This window comes from Sipha flava, unplaced genomic scaffold, assembly GCF_003268045.1.
Source record: "Sipha flava isolate LNK unplaced genomic scaffold, YSA_version1 32_pilon_pilon, whole genome shotgun sequence".
In the NCBI taxonomy this organism is placed as follows: domain Eukaryota; kingdom Metazoa; phylum Arthropoda; class Insecta; order Hemiptera; family Aphididae; genus Sipha; species Sipha flava.
In genome coordinates this window covers 2871311-2889472 of record NW_020273018.1, presented here as the reverse complement: position 1 = coordinate 2889472, position 18162 = coordinate 2871311, and the positions used below count along the sequence as shown (strand labels likewise).

Here is an 18162-nt window from a genome sequence, read left to right as displayed (position 1 = left end):
GGGGGGGGGTTAACAAAAATAATCGTAATCTTTTTTTTTTTTTGTTGCACAGATAAATAAGATAAATAACTGCTATAAATAGATATTATTTTATACAACTTTTTTACCAATTTACAGTTTACTTTTACATTACAGTAAATTAATAGCTATTGGAATATAAAAACAGCATAGTTAACAAAACTTTTCAAACACCTATCAATGTAATTATTTATTTATCATAATATTTGTATAGTTGTATATTTTTAGTTCAAAGCGTAATAATGAAACTACGAATATATTACACGTCATCAATAATAAAATAATTTTCTTTTTTTTTTTTGGCCCTGGGGCGCGTTTGAACCCGGAAACCCTCCCCATATATACGCCACTGCTACCAGTTACTACTTGTTCAGTAGAAAGAACTTTTAGTACACTGCGTAGAGTAAAAAATTGGACAAGACATACTATTAGTGATAATTGACTCAATGGTTTATGCATAATATCTGTCCATAAAGAGTTTGTCAAAAATCAAAAATTAGAATTAATTGAAAAAATTATAAATTGATTTGGTCTACTACCACGCAGAATGGAACTATTATTCAATGATTGAATAGCTATTAGGTATTTAAAATTATTTGTTAATATTTGTATATTATTTTTTTTCCGAGAATCCGAAGTCATATGAGGTAATACGTATATAAATATTAATCTTTATGATGTTTCTTTTTTATTTCATTATGTTATAGGCTTATAGGCTATAGCGTATGTATATTTTATTTTAGATTATTAAAATTTAAAATTTTTATTATTTTTATAGTTTAATATATAAGAATACATATTTTTTTAATAATTTATTTTAATCAAGGTTATTTACTATACTATTATAAAATAGCTCTAAGCAGTATAAGCTATGTTTGTTTTTAAGTAAAAAAATAAATAAGTTATTCCTAAATGGTTTGGTGATTGGTAGTTTTTTATTTATTTTATAGAAGCTAGAAAAATTTAATTTTATAAGTAACCTAAAATTATCAAATCAATGGTTTTATTTTTTTATATAAAAAAACATGCATTTGTTGATTTAAAGTTGCACATTAATTAATTAAAATTAATACTGTAAGATTAAGTTCTAATGTTCTAACTATACACATAATTAATAATTAAATTTTTTACGTTCCCTACCTATATGATAGAAAACACGTCAAAAACAATTAGGTACTTTATCATTAATTAGATAATAAAACAAAAATTAAAAAGTTCAAATACATTGCCCCCCTCCTCCCCTTCGAAAAATTCTTGTGGACGTCCTTGCGAATTAGATGTTTGATATAGTCCGGAAAGAGATATTTAGTAGAGTTATAGCCAGGTATTTGCATTCTTGTATATCGGTTGTGAATTTTTGAATGATATTGTCGATGTCGTCGAATAATTTTAAGGGGAGTTGAACTGAATGCGAGTTTCTAAAAGATTTTAAAAGATAAGCCAACTAATTTTTTTGGAAGCTTATGGATTTTTAGGAGTATTTGAAGACAGTATTTCGAAGTCGAGTATACTTGAGTTGTTGGATGATAGATCACTTATGTTACTCACATTGATATTGCAATTTTTTGGAACTTTAGCAATGAATAAATCAAGAATATCAGGGAGTCTATTCTGGTAAGGTCAGTAGGTTCGGCAAAGTGGTAAAAGTATTTTTATATTGGTATTTTCAATTAAGTTATGGAGAGTTCTGCTTCTGGTGTTTGTTGTGAAACATACCGATGAAGAATTTTTGGCATTGAGATAATCGGCGACAATGAAGTAATTACATACTGATTCTAAAAAGTTTTTGGAATTAATTGTGTTAATTTTAAGATGACAATAGGCAGATTATAAGGTCAGTTTAGTGTGACTATTTAAAGTTATGGAGATATGTTTCGCTGGTTTCGGGGACTGGCGAGTGAAATAAACTAGTTTTAACAATTATTATCGATCTAGCATGTGCTGTATTATCAGGATTGCTTTGATAGGCAATATAACCAAGAATTTTTATACTTTTGTTTTGGGTTAGGAGTGATTCCGAAATCATGGCTATAACTATAGTGTTAATTTAGGACTGCCTGAATTTATAATTTATGAGGCGTAATACCGTTTACGTTCCAATTAAAATAATAAACTAATCAATTATAATATTATATATGTATGTAATATACATTATAAATATCCCGGTAAACGACATAATATGTGTGACACTGAATGTAAACGATGCAAATAAAGATGTATAATAATGTATGAATAATGCACTTTAATATTTTTTATTTTTTTTTAATACTTCAGATGAGTTATTAGAAATGTAAGAAAAGTAACATAGAGTGGATATTTAAAATTAAGTTTTTATTTATTACAATAAAAATCATATTACCAAAACTTGTACAGTTCACATACACAGAATTTTTAATAATAAACTTTACTAAAAATATTTATAGTAAATGGATTTTTTGGACGTGCATAATCGGTATTATTGCATAGGGCTGTTGGATATCAAAGTAAATTAAATATTTAAAAATCACATCACATATTATGTGTACTGGAAATGGCGAATTCACAATTTCACGATCATAAATAAACACTAAAGGCATATACAATTTTGAAATTGTTGTGGTTTTTAAGAATTACCATTGTAATATTTTCAGCTTCGCATATGGGGGCTTTGCTTCAATGGGATTCGATCTTATCATTATCGATTAAGTACTTAAAAACTAAATTGTAAATAGTTACGCCATCAAGTGTTTTGAAGTATTTTTAAAATATATGACCGATGAATTGACAAGATCAAGTAATGCTTTTTTGAGAGTGGAAAATTCGTAACCTTTATTTAGATAAAAGGAAGATGCTATACAAATTCCCTTGGTGAGGATCCACGTAGATGAGTTTTATGTTTGTCTATTGAGATGATTTTGCGATGGGTGGAGCCGATGGAGTGGTAAATACTTCCTGATAATTTGCAGTTTCCTTGGCGAGAGAGGCCTCAATTGGGTGTGACACTTTGCTTCTTTTTTGACATTGGATTTTGGAGGTAAAGAATATGTTGCGTATCGCCAAAAATACGGCCTTATTTTATTATGTTATTACTATCGGTATTATATGGAAACCGGTATATGAATTATTATTAATTGTTAGATAGGCCGAATCGACGAGACGGTGGGTTTTGGTCTTCTTGGCAGTACTGATTAATATTTTAATAAAAGCGGTCTATACATGATCTGAAGTTTAATTTATTAATCTACCTATAAATGCTCTAGTGCCAACATTTGGTCCTTCGAGTCAGATAGCGGAAAGCAAGCGGGTAGACGAGCTACCACGGAGGGTGCAGTACAGTTAACGTACAGGTAAGAGAGCTACGTTTACCTATACTTAGTCTATCCTTGCATCCGTTATCCTCAATTAAATTGAGTGTCATCATAATGGCAACAGATATAGTCACTTTAAAATCACGTAGAGATGTGGTAAAGGGTCAAATCACTCTGATTATCAATTTCGTACGATAATTTCCCGTCGACGGCCATTCATCAAAATTCGATTGAAAAAGGAAAAATTCGAAACCAAATGGAACGAATTTCAAGATATACAATACGCCATAGAACGCCAAACCGGAGAACCTGCATCTGAAGAAAAGTATAGGGCCGAATTCGAGGATTTATATTTTGAAGTGATGACAGAATGCGATAAAATGTTAACGGAGGCCGATAACAAGGAAAACCAAAATTTCAATAGTTATAAAATACCAAAAAGTTCAACAAACAGTTATCAAGCATCGGTGGTAAAATTGGTAGCGCTGAAGGTGCCAGAGTTCAGTGGCAGTTACAACGAGTGGGCAACGTTCATGGACGTATTCGGTGCCTAGATCCACTCAAACGAAGCTCGAATCAAGGTCCAGAAGATGATCAATTTAAAGGTGGCACTGTCGGGAGACGCCATGGAAGTCGTAAAATGTTTCAAAACTATTGCAAACAATTACGAAGTCGCGTGGGATTGTTTGAACAAATTATACAACAAACGAGTAACAGTACAATCACATACGAAGGCGATTTCCGAATTAGAGGGGGGGGGGATCATGGAAGAATCATCGACGAAATTGCGACGATATAAAGACAGTCTATTAGGGCATATAAAGGCGTTGAAAGTAATTATTTATAACCATTTGTCTTGGGGCTCGATATTATTACATATTATCTCAACGAAACTTGATAATGCTACGTTGCGAGAGTAAGAAACCCAATCCCCGAAAACAGAAGTCTCCGAAGTTAACGAATTAATAACATTTCAAATGTTGGAATCAATCGAAAACGCGTGACAGTTTGATAAGTCCGAATAGGAGCGAATACAGACACCGGTGGAAAGGGTAACAAGAGACAGATTTCAATGAAAAATTAGAACGTTATTCACTTACACGGCTACGGTAAAAATTAAATGTAATTTTTGAGAAGAACCTCATATTATTTATAAGTGCAACAAATGTCTAACATTTACTGTTAAAGACCGACAAGAAGTCGTTGCGAAATTAAAACTATGTAATAATTGTTTATCTAAACACAAGGAAAATAAAGGCTGCAAGTTGAAAGGCTGCCGAAAGTGTGGAGAAAAGCACAATTCGCTGATACACGAGAACCTCCCTTTTGAAGACGCTAAGTTATTACAGTAAACGTCAACGAGTGCGTATACAAACGCACCGGGTTACAAGATTTTGTTATTTACGGCGATATTGAAAATTGTCAATAAATCGAACGAGTCAGTGTTAGCGCGAGCGTTACTGAATTCCGTGTCTCAGGATAACTTTATCAATCACAATTTAGCAAATAAATTACGACTCACGAGAAGTGAGTTTAACTGCAAAATTTTGGAAATAAATTCGGACGAGTGTCAGGCGTCTCACGTAGTCACCGCGAAGATGCAATCGCGTTCGGACAGGTACAATCGATCCATCGAGCTTATGACGTTACCCACAATTGCATCTAAATTACCGACGATACCGATACGCGGAGACAGCTCGTGTTCTATACCGAAACATATCACGTTGGCCATCCTACTTAAGCAACATAAGTATTCCAAGGATTTCTAAATTTGGATTTACAATAATATAATAAAACCCATTAGTAAAGTATAAAATATGAAAACGGACGAACAAAAATAAACATCTGTTCATGTTGAACGATCGCTGATAACTGTAATTTATCATTTATTCGAAACAATAATAATTTTTACTCGTTATTTTCACAAGTTTTTTCAAATTTCTTACAATTGTTTAAATATTATAATCAGGCTCGGTTCAAGGAGTAGGCGATATAGGCCCACGCATAGGGCGGCATTTTCCTGGACAATTTTTATGTATAAAAAAAATATTTGATAAAATATTTACACGTAAGGGGCGGTAAAAACTAAATTTCGCCTATGTTTGTCTAAACACTTGAGCCGGGTCTGATTATAATCCATGATTGAATCAGTTATTTTCTATTATTTTGTTTATTATTTAATGTTAACAAAGAGATTAGAGAATTGGCAGGAGTTCTAAGGGTAACCAACTTTGTGAAAGCGCAAGAATCAAATTGTTTGGGCATGTGATGAGATGAGGTCAGACTCAGAGTACCTTAAAATGGCGGTAGAGTGAAGCCCCACAGAGAAGAGACCAAGAAGACGTCCAAAGAAACGATAGATAGATGGAATAAAGCAGGACTTAGAGAAACTAGAGATATCAAATTGGGAAGAAAAAGTACAAAATCAGGAAGAGAGAGAGGTATCGGTGGCGGCAAAAACTCTGGAGTTGTGATGCCAGTGACAGAGATTTAACGTTTAATTTGAAAAATTTAGCGGTATTCTAAGATATTCAAAGATACTGACTTGATTCACAGTTGTTAAATTCGGAGAATCACAACTCAGTAGATCCGTGTCTTTGCGAACACGTACTGAGGAACGATTGGTGAACCAGTGCATACGGGACATTGTTCGATTCTTAAGTCTCCTGAACCATAACTTCATCGATTTTAAACAGCTCTGTAAATGTTTTGTTAATTACGTCTAAATGATATTTATTTTTCGAAAATTTAAATTGAAAATAAGTGTACAGGAACTTACGGTTTCACTTTTAGACTCAATTGTGTCCTGTCCATCACTGGATGCTCCTCGAAATGTCCTCAATTTGGAAAATATTGAACCCATTTTAGCAATTATACTTGTAACTTTGAAATTCTATAAATAAATTTAAAACTTTTTTTCAGATATTTTAAAAAGTTATTAAAATGTATATACTAGTTTAAAAATTCCTGAAAAATTTTACAACTAATATCTGTAAGCTACTTTATAAACAATTATTGTTGTCTAGTAACAATATGGCTTACTGTCTAAATTATATTGTTTTATTTCTATGGAGATGTTTTATACTTTTCAAGAAACACGTAAAGACATGTACTTGTAATTGCTATACCTTTATAACCTTTATATCAAATTTGGTTTTTAGAATTTACCGTTGAGGTTTGGTCTTTCACACATACCTGTATTTTAATATGCTATTTATGGACTACCACTAATTACGCATAGCCGTAAAATAAAAAAAAATTCCCATTTGACAATAATCCAAATGAATAAATATTCTATTATATTTAAACAATTAATTATCCAGTTCGTCATTTTTTTTTTTTTTTTATTTAGCTTTTAGTATTAACTATTACAGCTCAACAATTATATTATCTACAACGTAATTAAATTAACAATAAGATATTGTATCATAATATTGAATAAGTATACAGAATAGAAAAAAAAAACCAAAAATATAATAATATTAATAAGGTTAATATAAAGATAAGGGCGTATAGATTACATAAATAGGTTGAATGCAATTGTTGGTAATTGGTTGTGATAATTTATGGGGAATTCGTTGTGAGTTTGTTTATTAGGACGGTGAGAAGGGAAAGTAGAGGGTTTAATAAGATTTTTATTTCAATCAGAAATGTAGATATAGTATCAGAAATAGTGTGTGTTGGTTGCTCTGAAGATATGTTGGTATACGTTGGACCCACTTTGGTGTTGTTGCCATGATGACGAGTACGAGCTTCTTGCCTTTGAGTATCTGGCATTTTTGTTTTTTTTTATTTGATAGTACCAATTTCTTGCGAATTGGGCATCATTTGTATGAGGCTGTGTGATCACTAGAACACAGAGCGCATTTAACCGGAAGTGACCAGTTCGTCATTATTTATTAGAAATATTATGTTATAAAAAGTATAGTATACCTATTCTAATACTATTATATATTTATTGTACTATAATAAAATGATGAAAAATCCATGACACGCAAAGTATTTAAATATTTTTAAATAACGTCTAATTTTTAATCATAATGAGTACGGCCACATTGAACCACTTTAAATAGATTGTCAGTTTTATACATTTTTCTTTAACAAACTAATATACTCACGAATCACTCTTTTCGTAAATTAGTTTTAATATATCTGAATTATGAAATTGAAGAACGCGTATGAATGCATTGTATTAAATTAAAAATTACAATTATAAAAACTGAATATAAATTAATTAGCATCAATGTACAAAAATTATAATCATACCTGTCAAGAAAATTACCTAATAAATACTTAAGTAATGTTATTTGTATAAATTGAATTATCATTTTTAATTCTTAATAAATACAATAAATATATTTAAATTAAAAAATAATTTTTATACATAAATAATATTTTTCTTAAAATAATAGTATGCAGGAAGAAAAAAAACAGGTAATTTTTGGTACGTTACAGTGGTATATATAGTGGGGGGGGGCATAGTGGGCTACAGCCATCCCTCTCAAATGTTTTAAAAAACTTAAAAATTATTTTAAACGTATGTTATATTTTAATGGTGCTTTATGCTTATTTAGAATTTGCGTCCAATGTCAAATCATTTTGGCATTTTGGGTCATTCTGTAAATGAAATGTAGATAAGTACTTACTGTGTCTTGTTAGTAATTCTTAGATAGCAATGGTAGTTTAACTCTGTCCATAGTAGCCCCTCTCGAAAATATTTTCTGTATACGTTATATTAAGAAAACTTCCTACCACTGCTCTAGTATGTAATCATAAATCTTAATAAACTTTATATATATATATATATATATATATATATATATTCAAGTAATTCAAATATAAATGATTTGAATGGTTTTCATGGTACGTCGTGTTATTGATTATAAAATAAATTTATATTTTACGAAAGGTGATATTGGATAAAATTAACACAAGTACATTTGTTATGTTTTTGCATAGGTAGATAAAAACAAGTATTAGTATTCGTAGTAAATAAATTATTACTACAACATGTATTTTTTGTGTTTTAAAAGGGGTTTAATTTTAGTGAAAATGTATTATATTTATATTATTGAAAATATCTGTCAACTGTCAGTGCATCAATAAGTAGGGATAATATGGACAACAGAATTTCACTTCTTAATCCTAATAACCATCGGGCCGACAATATAGACTTACATGTACCATAATTGAGAGAAGCAATTAGTAATCTGACTTGATTCAACCAATACATCTGTAAGAACTATTCACAACAATACAATTATCCAGTAAGTTGTATTTCATTAACTATTTAATGTCTATAATTATTTGTACTTATACATTAAATTTAGACATACATGCTTTATACAAACAAATAATAATTTAAATCTTGATTTATGTTGTTCTAAAATGCACAGAGGCCTCTTGTAATTACACTTATATACAAGCTGTCAGATGAGAAGCTCTCTCAGAAAGCCAGCAATACCTCAAGACATACATTGTTTGTGTATTAGATGGATACAATGTCATCGCACAATATGCCAGACAATTTTCTGAAATCCAAGTTATTATTACTGTGCGTCCAACCCTAGATTACTTATTATATAATTGGTTGACCTCGTGAATTCTGCATTTTGCATAACCACTTTTCACATGTTTTATATTTTATCGTGTGATTTGTATTTACGTATTATTATTTGAAAAACGCCCATAATCCTATAGCTATTGTAACCGTACTGCTGGTGCCTATTTATAATAATTATATAAGAGTAATTCTAATATTAATTATACGGTATGTAGTCCCGCAAACAATGATACTTATAAGGTATACTTATACTACCCTACATCTATGTACGTCCGTAACATCTGCTTAATGTGTTAATGTGTTTCTGTGAAACCTTTTTCTATAATTTGCAATTTGTTATCAAATACTAATGTAGGTAATGTGTTTATATTTATTATTTACAGAATTAATGGCTATTATTGAAAATCAGTTTTTTGTATAATTTAGACAAAAACAAAGAAACTTCCAAGTAATGTTCTTAAAATGTGTATGGCTTTTCATTTATTAATTAAATCATTTATTTAATCCGATTGGTCATAGATATGCAATTAAGAGCAGGAAGAGAAAACCTAACCAAAGTTATCAAAGAAAATGTTCAGCAGCTCAATAGAGATCATGACATTTTTACATTCTAGAGAAGAACTGGCCATCACAATGATGATTATGTTGTTGGTCAAATTGGACCATATCCTTGAATTATTTTTATTCAATATAATTTTGATTAAAATGTAGCATAAATATTGACAGCAAATAGAGCTTTATGATAAGTCATGGTGTATTTAGTCAACATTATATAAGTTTATATTGCAAAATAAATAAAAATTAGTCTAATATTATATATACCATTTATTACAACAACTAAACTTACTTATAAACTTTGGACATTGTACAACTCTTTATGTTTAATTTTAAACTAATAGTTTTATGTTATTGATCTTTGGAAAGATGATAATAATTGTCAACAATTTACTTAAGCGGATAATTAATTAATTCAAAACGAATCAATATTCCTATTAAATGGACATTTAATAGGAATATTATTATTAAATAGGAATAAGATAACAATTATAATATTGTTACTAAAAAAATTGGTATGTAGAATAAAAATGATTCTGGTACCTACTATAAGTCATATACAATATGCTTTATAATATTTTTAGAAGCAGAAAACATCTAATGTAATTATAGGCGCCAGGTTTTCAAAAATGTATTGGGTGCTCTTACTAAAGTCAAGCAGTGGTGCACGCAGGGTTGTAGGGGGTAAGGGGTTTCACCCCCCCCTCGAAATTTCTTCGAGGTCTAGTATAATGTTAGGGCTATACAATATTTATCTTTATAGTAAATTATTAATAGAATAACACCCCTCTCCCCGAAAAAAATCCTGTGTCCAACTGACGTCAAGTATTAGTGAGGGCTTTTCCTCTCACTTCCTATACTAAATTTTATTAAAAATACAGTGCATCCAACAAAAGTAAAAAAATTTTTTTTTCTAATTTCGACTTACGAATGAATATTTTCAATGGGTGCTTGAGCACCCGAGCACCCATGTACTTGGCACCTATGTTTATCTACGTTTGTTATATTATAGTATATTACTATAATATAATATTAAGTCAATAGAATTCGATGAGTTGTTTCACATTTATATTTCGTCAGCCGCTACAAATGGATCCGGGCTCAATATATAAGCAGGGCCGTGCCTAGGGGGGTGCAAGAGATACGTGTGCACCGAGCGCCAAAAGCTTTTTCATAATCTAAGTAATATTACTAAAAGTTAACTATATTATTTAACTCCAAATATTTAACACGTTTAACGCCATGGTATCGACGCGTAGTTGACATCATTAACATTGTCTTGATCGACGGTGTTGATAGTTTATTTTTTAGTATTAGTATTTATTTTTGCCCCGAAATCGGGAGATGATAAATTACCAATAATATACCATTTATATTCTATTATTATTATTACTTGATATAATTAATTTAATAACATTAATAACATAAACGAACATCGGCTTGTACGTTTGAATTGTACGATTTTATTTTGAACCCGTCTATGATAGTGTTCACATCATAGTTCATGAACACAGAAGTTGCAAAGGTACCTAATTATTTTTCATCAGCAAATATTTAAATACGTAAGTAATTTTTTGTGCGATCGAATAAATTTAATTCATAAATACATTATACTGGTTTAGAATGATAAGTTGTTGTCTACATGGTTTATTCTATCTATAAAGTTATTTTTTTTATTTAAAAAGCTTTTGGAAATACTATTAAACTCGACAATTATAATCAAATACATCGATTAATTAATAAAAATACAATACATAAAATATATCATATAAAAATACTAAAATAATAAAAGATTATATACAAAACCTAGCCTTGTGAATAAAGGAAATAATTAGAATGAGAACAGATTTTGAAATTTAGAATTCAATTCAAATTTAAAAAAGTATTAAATGGGTTATTGAGAGACTTATAAGGATATTGCGTTTGGTAGCTAGGGAAGGACAACCAAAGAGAATATTACATAGAATACAGATTTTTTTCTTCTAAATGGAGTGTACAGAGAAGGAAACAGTGGTGCAACTTGATGATAAATTATTATTTATTGTTATTATATTAAAACAAATAATATAAGACAAAAAATTTATTGTTGAACATGGTCCTTGTAGACCAAGTGGTCCTTTCAGTCGTAACGCGGGTGGACGATGTTTTGACGAATCATTTTATTTCACCGTATCAAAAGCTGGACTGCATATTTCACGATCGTAATTTTGTTATTCACTGGAGCTCCAAAAATGTTATTGCCAACCTTGTTGGCTTTTTGGAGACAATAATATTAAGCACCAAGAATGAATACAAGGATTTAACGATTGGGCCCATACATCACGAGGAATTGAAAAACATGAAAAATCTATACCTCATAAAATGGCATGCATGGCTTTTTATTCATTTCAAAATCATAACACAATCAACGAAAATCAAGAAAAGCAAATCAGAGATGAAGCAAATTATTGGAAACTGGTATTGGATAGAATTATAACTACAACGTTGACACTCACAACTGAAGATATTCCATTTCGTGGCCACAGAGAAAATAATGAGACAAAAAGCAAAAGTAAATTTTTAGCGATAATCGAATTGTTAGGTAAATATGACTCGGTACTTACAGAATTACTCCAAAGACCTAATTTAACCTAACCTAACCTTCGACGAATTTGTTTCTTATTATACCTTTCTCTTTAAAAATGTTCAAAATACATAACTCTAATTTTACTATAATTAATTAGATCATATAATTTTTCTAAATTTCCAAATATATTCATTGCATTTACTCCTGAACTTATGACATCAGTAATTACCAAGTTTAATCGGTGTGCCCAACATAAATAACGTGAGGATTAATTTCTTTGATTAAACTTTGAAGTCCATTATAATTACCCCTCATATTGGTAGCACCATCATAAGATTGACCAACAAAATGATTTTTCTAATCTAAGTTCAGTGAATCATAAGTTTGTTTAAAGATATTCATTAATTCACAACCTGTTGTTATGGGTGTTTCTAGGACAGCTATTAGGCGTTTATAAATACTACCAGAGTTTTGATCGATGTAGCAAACAATAAATGACAATTGTTCTTATCGAAATACATCAAATGTTGTATCAAATGAAACACTAAAGAAAGGAGAATCCTTCATACTTTTAAATATGATTCCGAAAATTTCATCTGATATACATTCTATGAGTTCATTTTGTCTCCACCATGATATGAAAGACCACTGGGGTTTATTATTTTTATTTTTTAAATTTGAAATGTATGGTGCCATTGTAGGGGAATAGTTTGAAACAAGTTCTACTAAATCTTTGAAATTTCCTCTCAATGAATCTGACCATTTTTCACAATGACCACGAAAAGCTAAAGAATGGTGGCTTAAAAACAATGTGATGTCGATAAGTTCTTTTACTATTTCACGGTTACAGAAGACTTCAAATTTTCTTTTTTCGGTCAGTGATGGAATAATAGGTAATATTTGATTTTTCAATTTAAATTTTAAAGATGCATCTATATATAGATCATATATGATCATATATATATATCATATATTTCATATATGATTTGATGATGTTTCATGAATTAAAATTTTATGTAATGCATTTTTCCATTTACTTACACCATTAATGATCCAGTTGTCTCTTTTTGTTCTACCAAATATCTGACAATGAAAACAAAACATTTTATCTGTGGAAATAGAATATGATAACCAATCTCTATTAACCAAAGCCCCATCATTTAATGTTTTGTAAACCACGACTCTTGAAAACTCCTGTGCTCCTCATTTGTTGGATACTTAAAAATATTATTGGTAGGTTGACAAGGCTCTTTTCGTACTATCATATCAGTAAATTCTGATGTAATATTAAAAAATGAATGAAATTTAGCCGGATCATTTACATAAATCAAATTTGATTGGGTTGAAGTTGAAATACATAATGTTTCTGGAAAAGTAAAATTTTCTGAAATCAAAAAAATATTATGTTTTAAATTAATAAGCAAGAAACTGAATATTAATTGTATGATAATTATAGTGTATTAATGTAGACATAAGTTAAAAACTATTCGTAATACCATTGATTATAGAATAGATAGATAGTCCATGGTATAGAGATATTAGGCTACTAAAATTATGTTTGTTCTAGCTGCCGATAGAATGCGTTGTATAATAGAAAAAATAATTATTTTATAATCTGTATAGATAAATACAGAACGAGTGTCGAGCGCTGCCGTACTGGGCGGGACGGGCCACGGGTGCTCATAACTCAGTATTGCATTGCGCCATTGTGGTCAGAGTTATTTATACATTTTATTGATATTTAATTCCTAGCACTCGTACCTAATGATTTACTATTTTAAATGATATGATTAAATCCGTTTACGGCGGAATTTTACAGATTTTACCGAAATTACTCAGTTTTTCAACAGTTTCTCACAATTTGTTCTAGTAGATGTGCATAAAGAAAAAATACAATTACTTCTTATCGAAATCCTAATCGCTCTGGCTGTTGGATTCTTGTTATAACCACCCTTTTGTCGAAAAATACTAAAAAGATTTTCTAATACATCCTGATTCAAACGGTTGGTCATTAAAAATACTATATCATTAGATTTTTCTTCTTCAAAAAATTGCAATACACCATGGTCTGCTTAAAACCTTTAAAACAGGGTTGTGTTAATTTTCAGTTTTTTAATTTATGTAAATCTGTGAAGTATTGCGAAGCTTCTAATAAAAAATGTTTTACAGTACCTGAATCAGTTAATGCGCAGAGATATACGAATAGATTATGGCTATATAAAGACCGGCTATTTAAACAATCAAATAAATTATTAATGAACTTAATAAAATCTGCCGTGTTTGAAGCAGTGCTATTTAGAAGTTGTCCTGTTTGTATGCAAGTTCGGATTGTTGCTGACATTGAATTGCTTAGTAATTGTGTGGCTAATTTAACACGCATTTTTTGAAAAGAATTTGGATAAATATGAGCATCTGTTATTTTAATGAGAGACCTACTTTTATGATTTTTTTATGTCTCACTCATAAGATTTTTTTATGTCATCAAATGAGATTATAATATCACCTTTAATAAAACAGGCTTCAATTAAATTATTTCTTACACTTTTAATTAAATGTGGAACGTCAAATATAGAAAATATTTTATTATTATCAACATAAAAATATGGGCTATCTTCTGAAATATTTAATGATTTTAAAGTACTTTGATTATTTGTGCCTTGATCGCAAACAACAACTTTTGGACACAATCCTACTTCAAATAAATTTTTAAGGACGTCAATTATTAAATTTTTTAAATTGATTTTGTCAACACCAGAAAGAGAAAGAAAAAAGGCGACTGGAAATTTCCACGGTGAATAAATACCTCGAGCTATAAACACCAGAACACAGTTAGCACTTTTATTTGTCCTGCCATATTGACCTAGTCTTCAAAACCTTCAATGAAATCAAATTCTTTGGAATATTCTATAAATTCTTTTATATACATCTCATCGAAACAAACAGTGCATACTTTTTCTTTATAATCAGTTGATTCAATTTTTTTTTTTAAGATGACTGAAAAATATTTGATTAAAACCTGGTAAGAATTTTGATTGACCTATTCAAAGACGAATTGTTGAAAGTCCTGGTAAATTTACTTTTTGGGAACGTAAAAATGTATATGTACTGGGTGATTTATAATATAAATTTAAAGCCAAATTTTTTTCATTTAATGTCCATGGACGTTGTCTATCTTTTAATTGCATAGTCACAATTGCTTTGGAGTTAATTGATGAAAATTTATGTAAATTTATTGAATTTTTTAAATTATTATAGCGATTAAAACATCTACCTCTTTTTTTAATTTTGAAATATGTGTGAATTTATTATGAATAATTTTATTTTTTTGTTTTAATTTTTGTTTTAAAATTAATTTTCTAGGAGTATCTTTTTCTAACAAATCACATTTCCTTTTTAAATTTGAGTCTGGCATTTGTATTATATCTGTAATTTTAGTTTTATTAGGAGTAGATAACGATGAAGAGGGGCTAGAAAAAACTAACTCTACCATGTCTGATTTTGTGTGTGTATAAGTATTTACTGGAGTTGAAATTGTAAGACATTCTTGTTCAGATGCATCATTTTGGTTAAAACCTAATAATGTAGATGGTTGTTGTTTTTGCTCAAATTTATATTTATATGGAATAGCAGTGCTTACTAAACGGATTTTATTAAATATATTTGTAAAGCTCTCGGGGGGGAAATGCTCTTGACAAATGCACCTATTGTGAAGGTTTTCCTGTTCAATTGAGAACAAACTTGAGTTTTCTGTAGACGTAGAGATAAACCAAATATAACAATTGTTTGAAAATAATCATACATAGGTATTAAGGAAATTTATTGGTGTAATGACCATACTAATTATACAATGTTTTGATAATTAAGCAAGAAAGAAAAAATAAAGTATCCAACTATTATTACTCCAGTGTAATAAATAATACTTTTTTTGTTATGTATTAAAGCATTATTAAAATACTTTTATAAAAATATTTAAAACAAAATTTTAAATAGGTATTATTTGTTTTTTATTATTAATTAATTAGTACTTAACATGAACTTAGTGATATAGTTTTTTTATATAGATTTACCTATATTGTTCATTATAGGTACCTACACCAAAACTCCAAAACAAAAAATCAGTTTATATGTGTTTGATAAATAATATACAAATAACAAAATAAGTTACTAATAATGTTGTAATAATGTTCACAGAGTAAATCGTAAAATATTGACGAAATAATGATAATAAAATAATAATCACTAATTTTATCGATTATAATGGGAATAAACATAATGGTACTTCAATTTTTCATTATACATGAAAAATAATTCTATAAATAGAAAGACGGTATTTTTCGCCGACCCACGTGATTGCCTTCCCGTCTTCATGACTATGATAGAGGTACCACCACCTTGCATCTAGCTCCCAACGCGTTCGTCGTTCATCTACCTATGAGAGAGGTACCACTTCCTTGCATCACAGCGACGTCAGCGCTCCATAGCGGTTGCATCTTACGAGTAGTTGCCAAATATTAACATTGCGTTGACTATCTATCTATTCTATAATCAATGGTAATACTCAATAATTTTAACAATACGCGATACAAATTATGTCAGTTTTTATTTAATACATATAAAATAATATCATATAAATATACTAATATAATAAATACATATAATTATATGATTATCTTATCAGTTGATGTAGATTGTTCATTTTGATCATTTATTATATTTAGAATAGGAGAACAAGGTTAACTATTTTCTACATTTTCAGTATTGTCATTACTACCCGTAGAACCTAAATAAAAATATTCAGATTTAAATTACAAAAATGTATTAATATAATTCTATGATTATCTTACCAGTTGATGTAGATTGTTCATTTTGATCGTTTATTATATTTAGAATAGGAGAACAAGGTTGATTATTTTCTACATTTTCAGTATTATCATTACTATTAGTATCTAATGAAAACAACAAAAAAAATTAAAAAATGGGTGTTTGAAATTTAAAACCATTTGAAGGAAAATAATTGAGTATATTACGTGGTACATGTATAAATATATTATCTTGATATTAGTTAATTACCTAATTGAATTTTGATTCAAAAAATATTTTTTGATGTCAGTATTCTTATAATAATATAACCTACATATTGTTAATTTATTATAGTTAAAATACTTATATTTGTCATTATATATATTTATTTAAAAAAGGTGCCTACCAATTAATTAATAGTTAATAGTTTTCACAAGCCATCATAAGTATCATTGAAATAATAAAAGTTTTAAACTCTAATAGTATGTTGCCTTTTACATAGTTAGGTACTATTTAGTTAACTAACCAACAATGTGCCAATGTTGAATGTCAAACACATTGAAAAAATTAACTGTCATTAATAAATGCAAATAATTTTTTTTAATGGCTTTACCATATAAGTATGTCTATCTGAGATTTTGATGCACTTTATATTGTTTTCTGAAGCTAACTAATGGTTCACAAATTAATTTCATGTATGTACTTTTGAATGAGAATAAGAAAACTTATTTGGCTTTTTTGACAATTTTTAATTTTTAAGGGCATTTTATAGTTGCTTAAAGTATTTTTGGAGTTTTTAGATAAATCTTTTAATTTTTACACACCATTTTAATTGATTAATGATATTCCAAATTTAACTATAAAATACTACCTATAAATTATAATATATTAAGAACATCATAATTATGTCAAGCTTACCAATTCTTTATAATTTTCTTTCCTAGGTGAAAAATTATTTTATTGAAGCATTATTTAAATTTCTTTTTGGTTTATGTGGTATAGGTGCTTTTAATCTACAGCTTTTCACATGTCTGTTCCAATTTGTAGGGGTTCATATCTCCTCTTTCGCGTCCACAAATTTCGCAAATTGTCATTGTCTACAAATAAACTTTAAAATAATGAAATTAGGAAACAAACCATTAATATAAAATATTTAACATTTTGATTAATACATTTGATTAATTTTTAATAAATAATTATTAATAACTTTTACTAACCGGCCGACGTTTAAATAACATAGAAAATTCAAAATTGAATGTTCGTATTCTAGTTCTTCGTAGAAATTGCTTTTACTTTTAAACTTTCAAATCACAAAGTTAAAAACTTAAAGCACACGGCACAGTGCACACATTTAATCATCGTAATGATGGACA

General features: G+C 29.0%; 1 protein-coding gene across 1 annotated transcript; it reads right to left on the bottom strand.

The window, feature by feature from the left end:
• Window positions 1–12496: 12496 nt before the first annotated feature.
• On the bottom strand, window positions 12497–13146 carry LOC112686975. Its single transcript, XM_025559471.1, has 2 exons — window positions 13031–13146; window positions 12497–12788 (listed from the first exon to the last, which is right to left on the bottom strand). Exons 1-2 carry the CDS (start codon window positions 13144–13146, stop codon window positions 12497–12499), a joined length of 408 nt encoding a protein of 135 aa, XP_025415256.1.
• Between the last annotated feature and the right edge of the window lie 5016 nt (window positions 13147–18162).

Excerpts from the sequence above, each read along its gene's own strand:
- LOC112686975 (XM_025559471.1), bottom strand. The coding sequence starts at position 13,146 with ATGGGGCTTTGGTTAATAGAGATTGGTTATCATATTCTATTTCCACAG. Across the intron at positions 12,789-13,030 it reads ACAACTGGATCATTAATGGT|CCACCATTCTTTAGCTTTTC; the intron begins GTAAGTAAATGG and ends ATTGTTTTTAAG.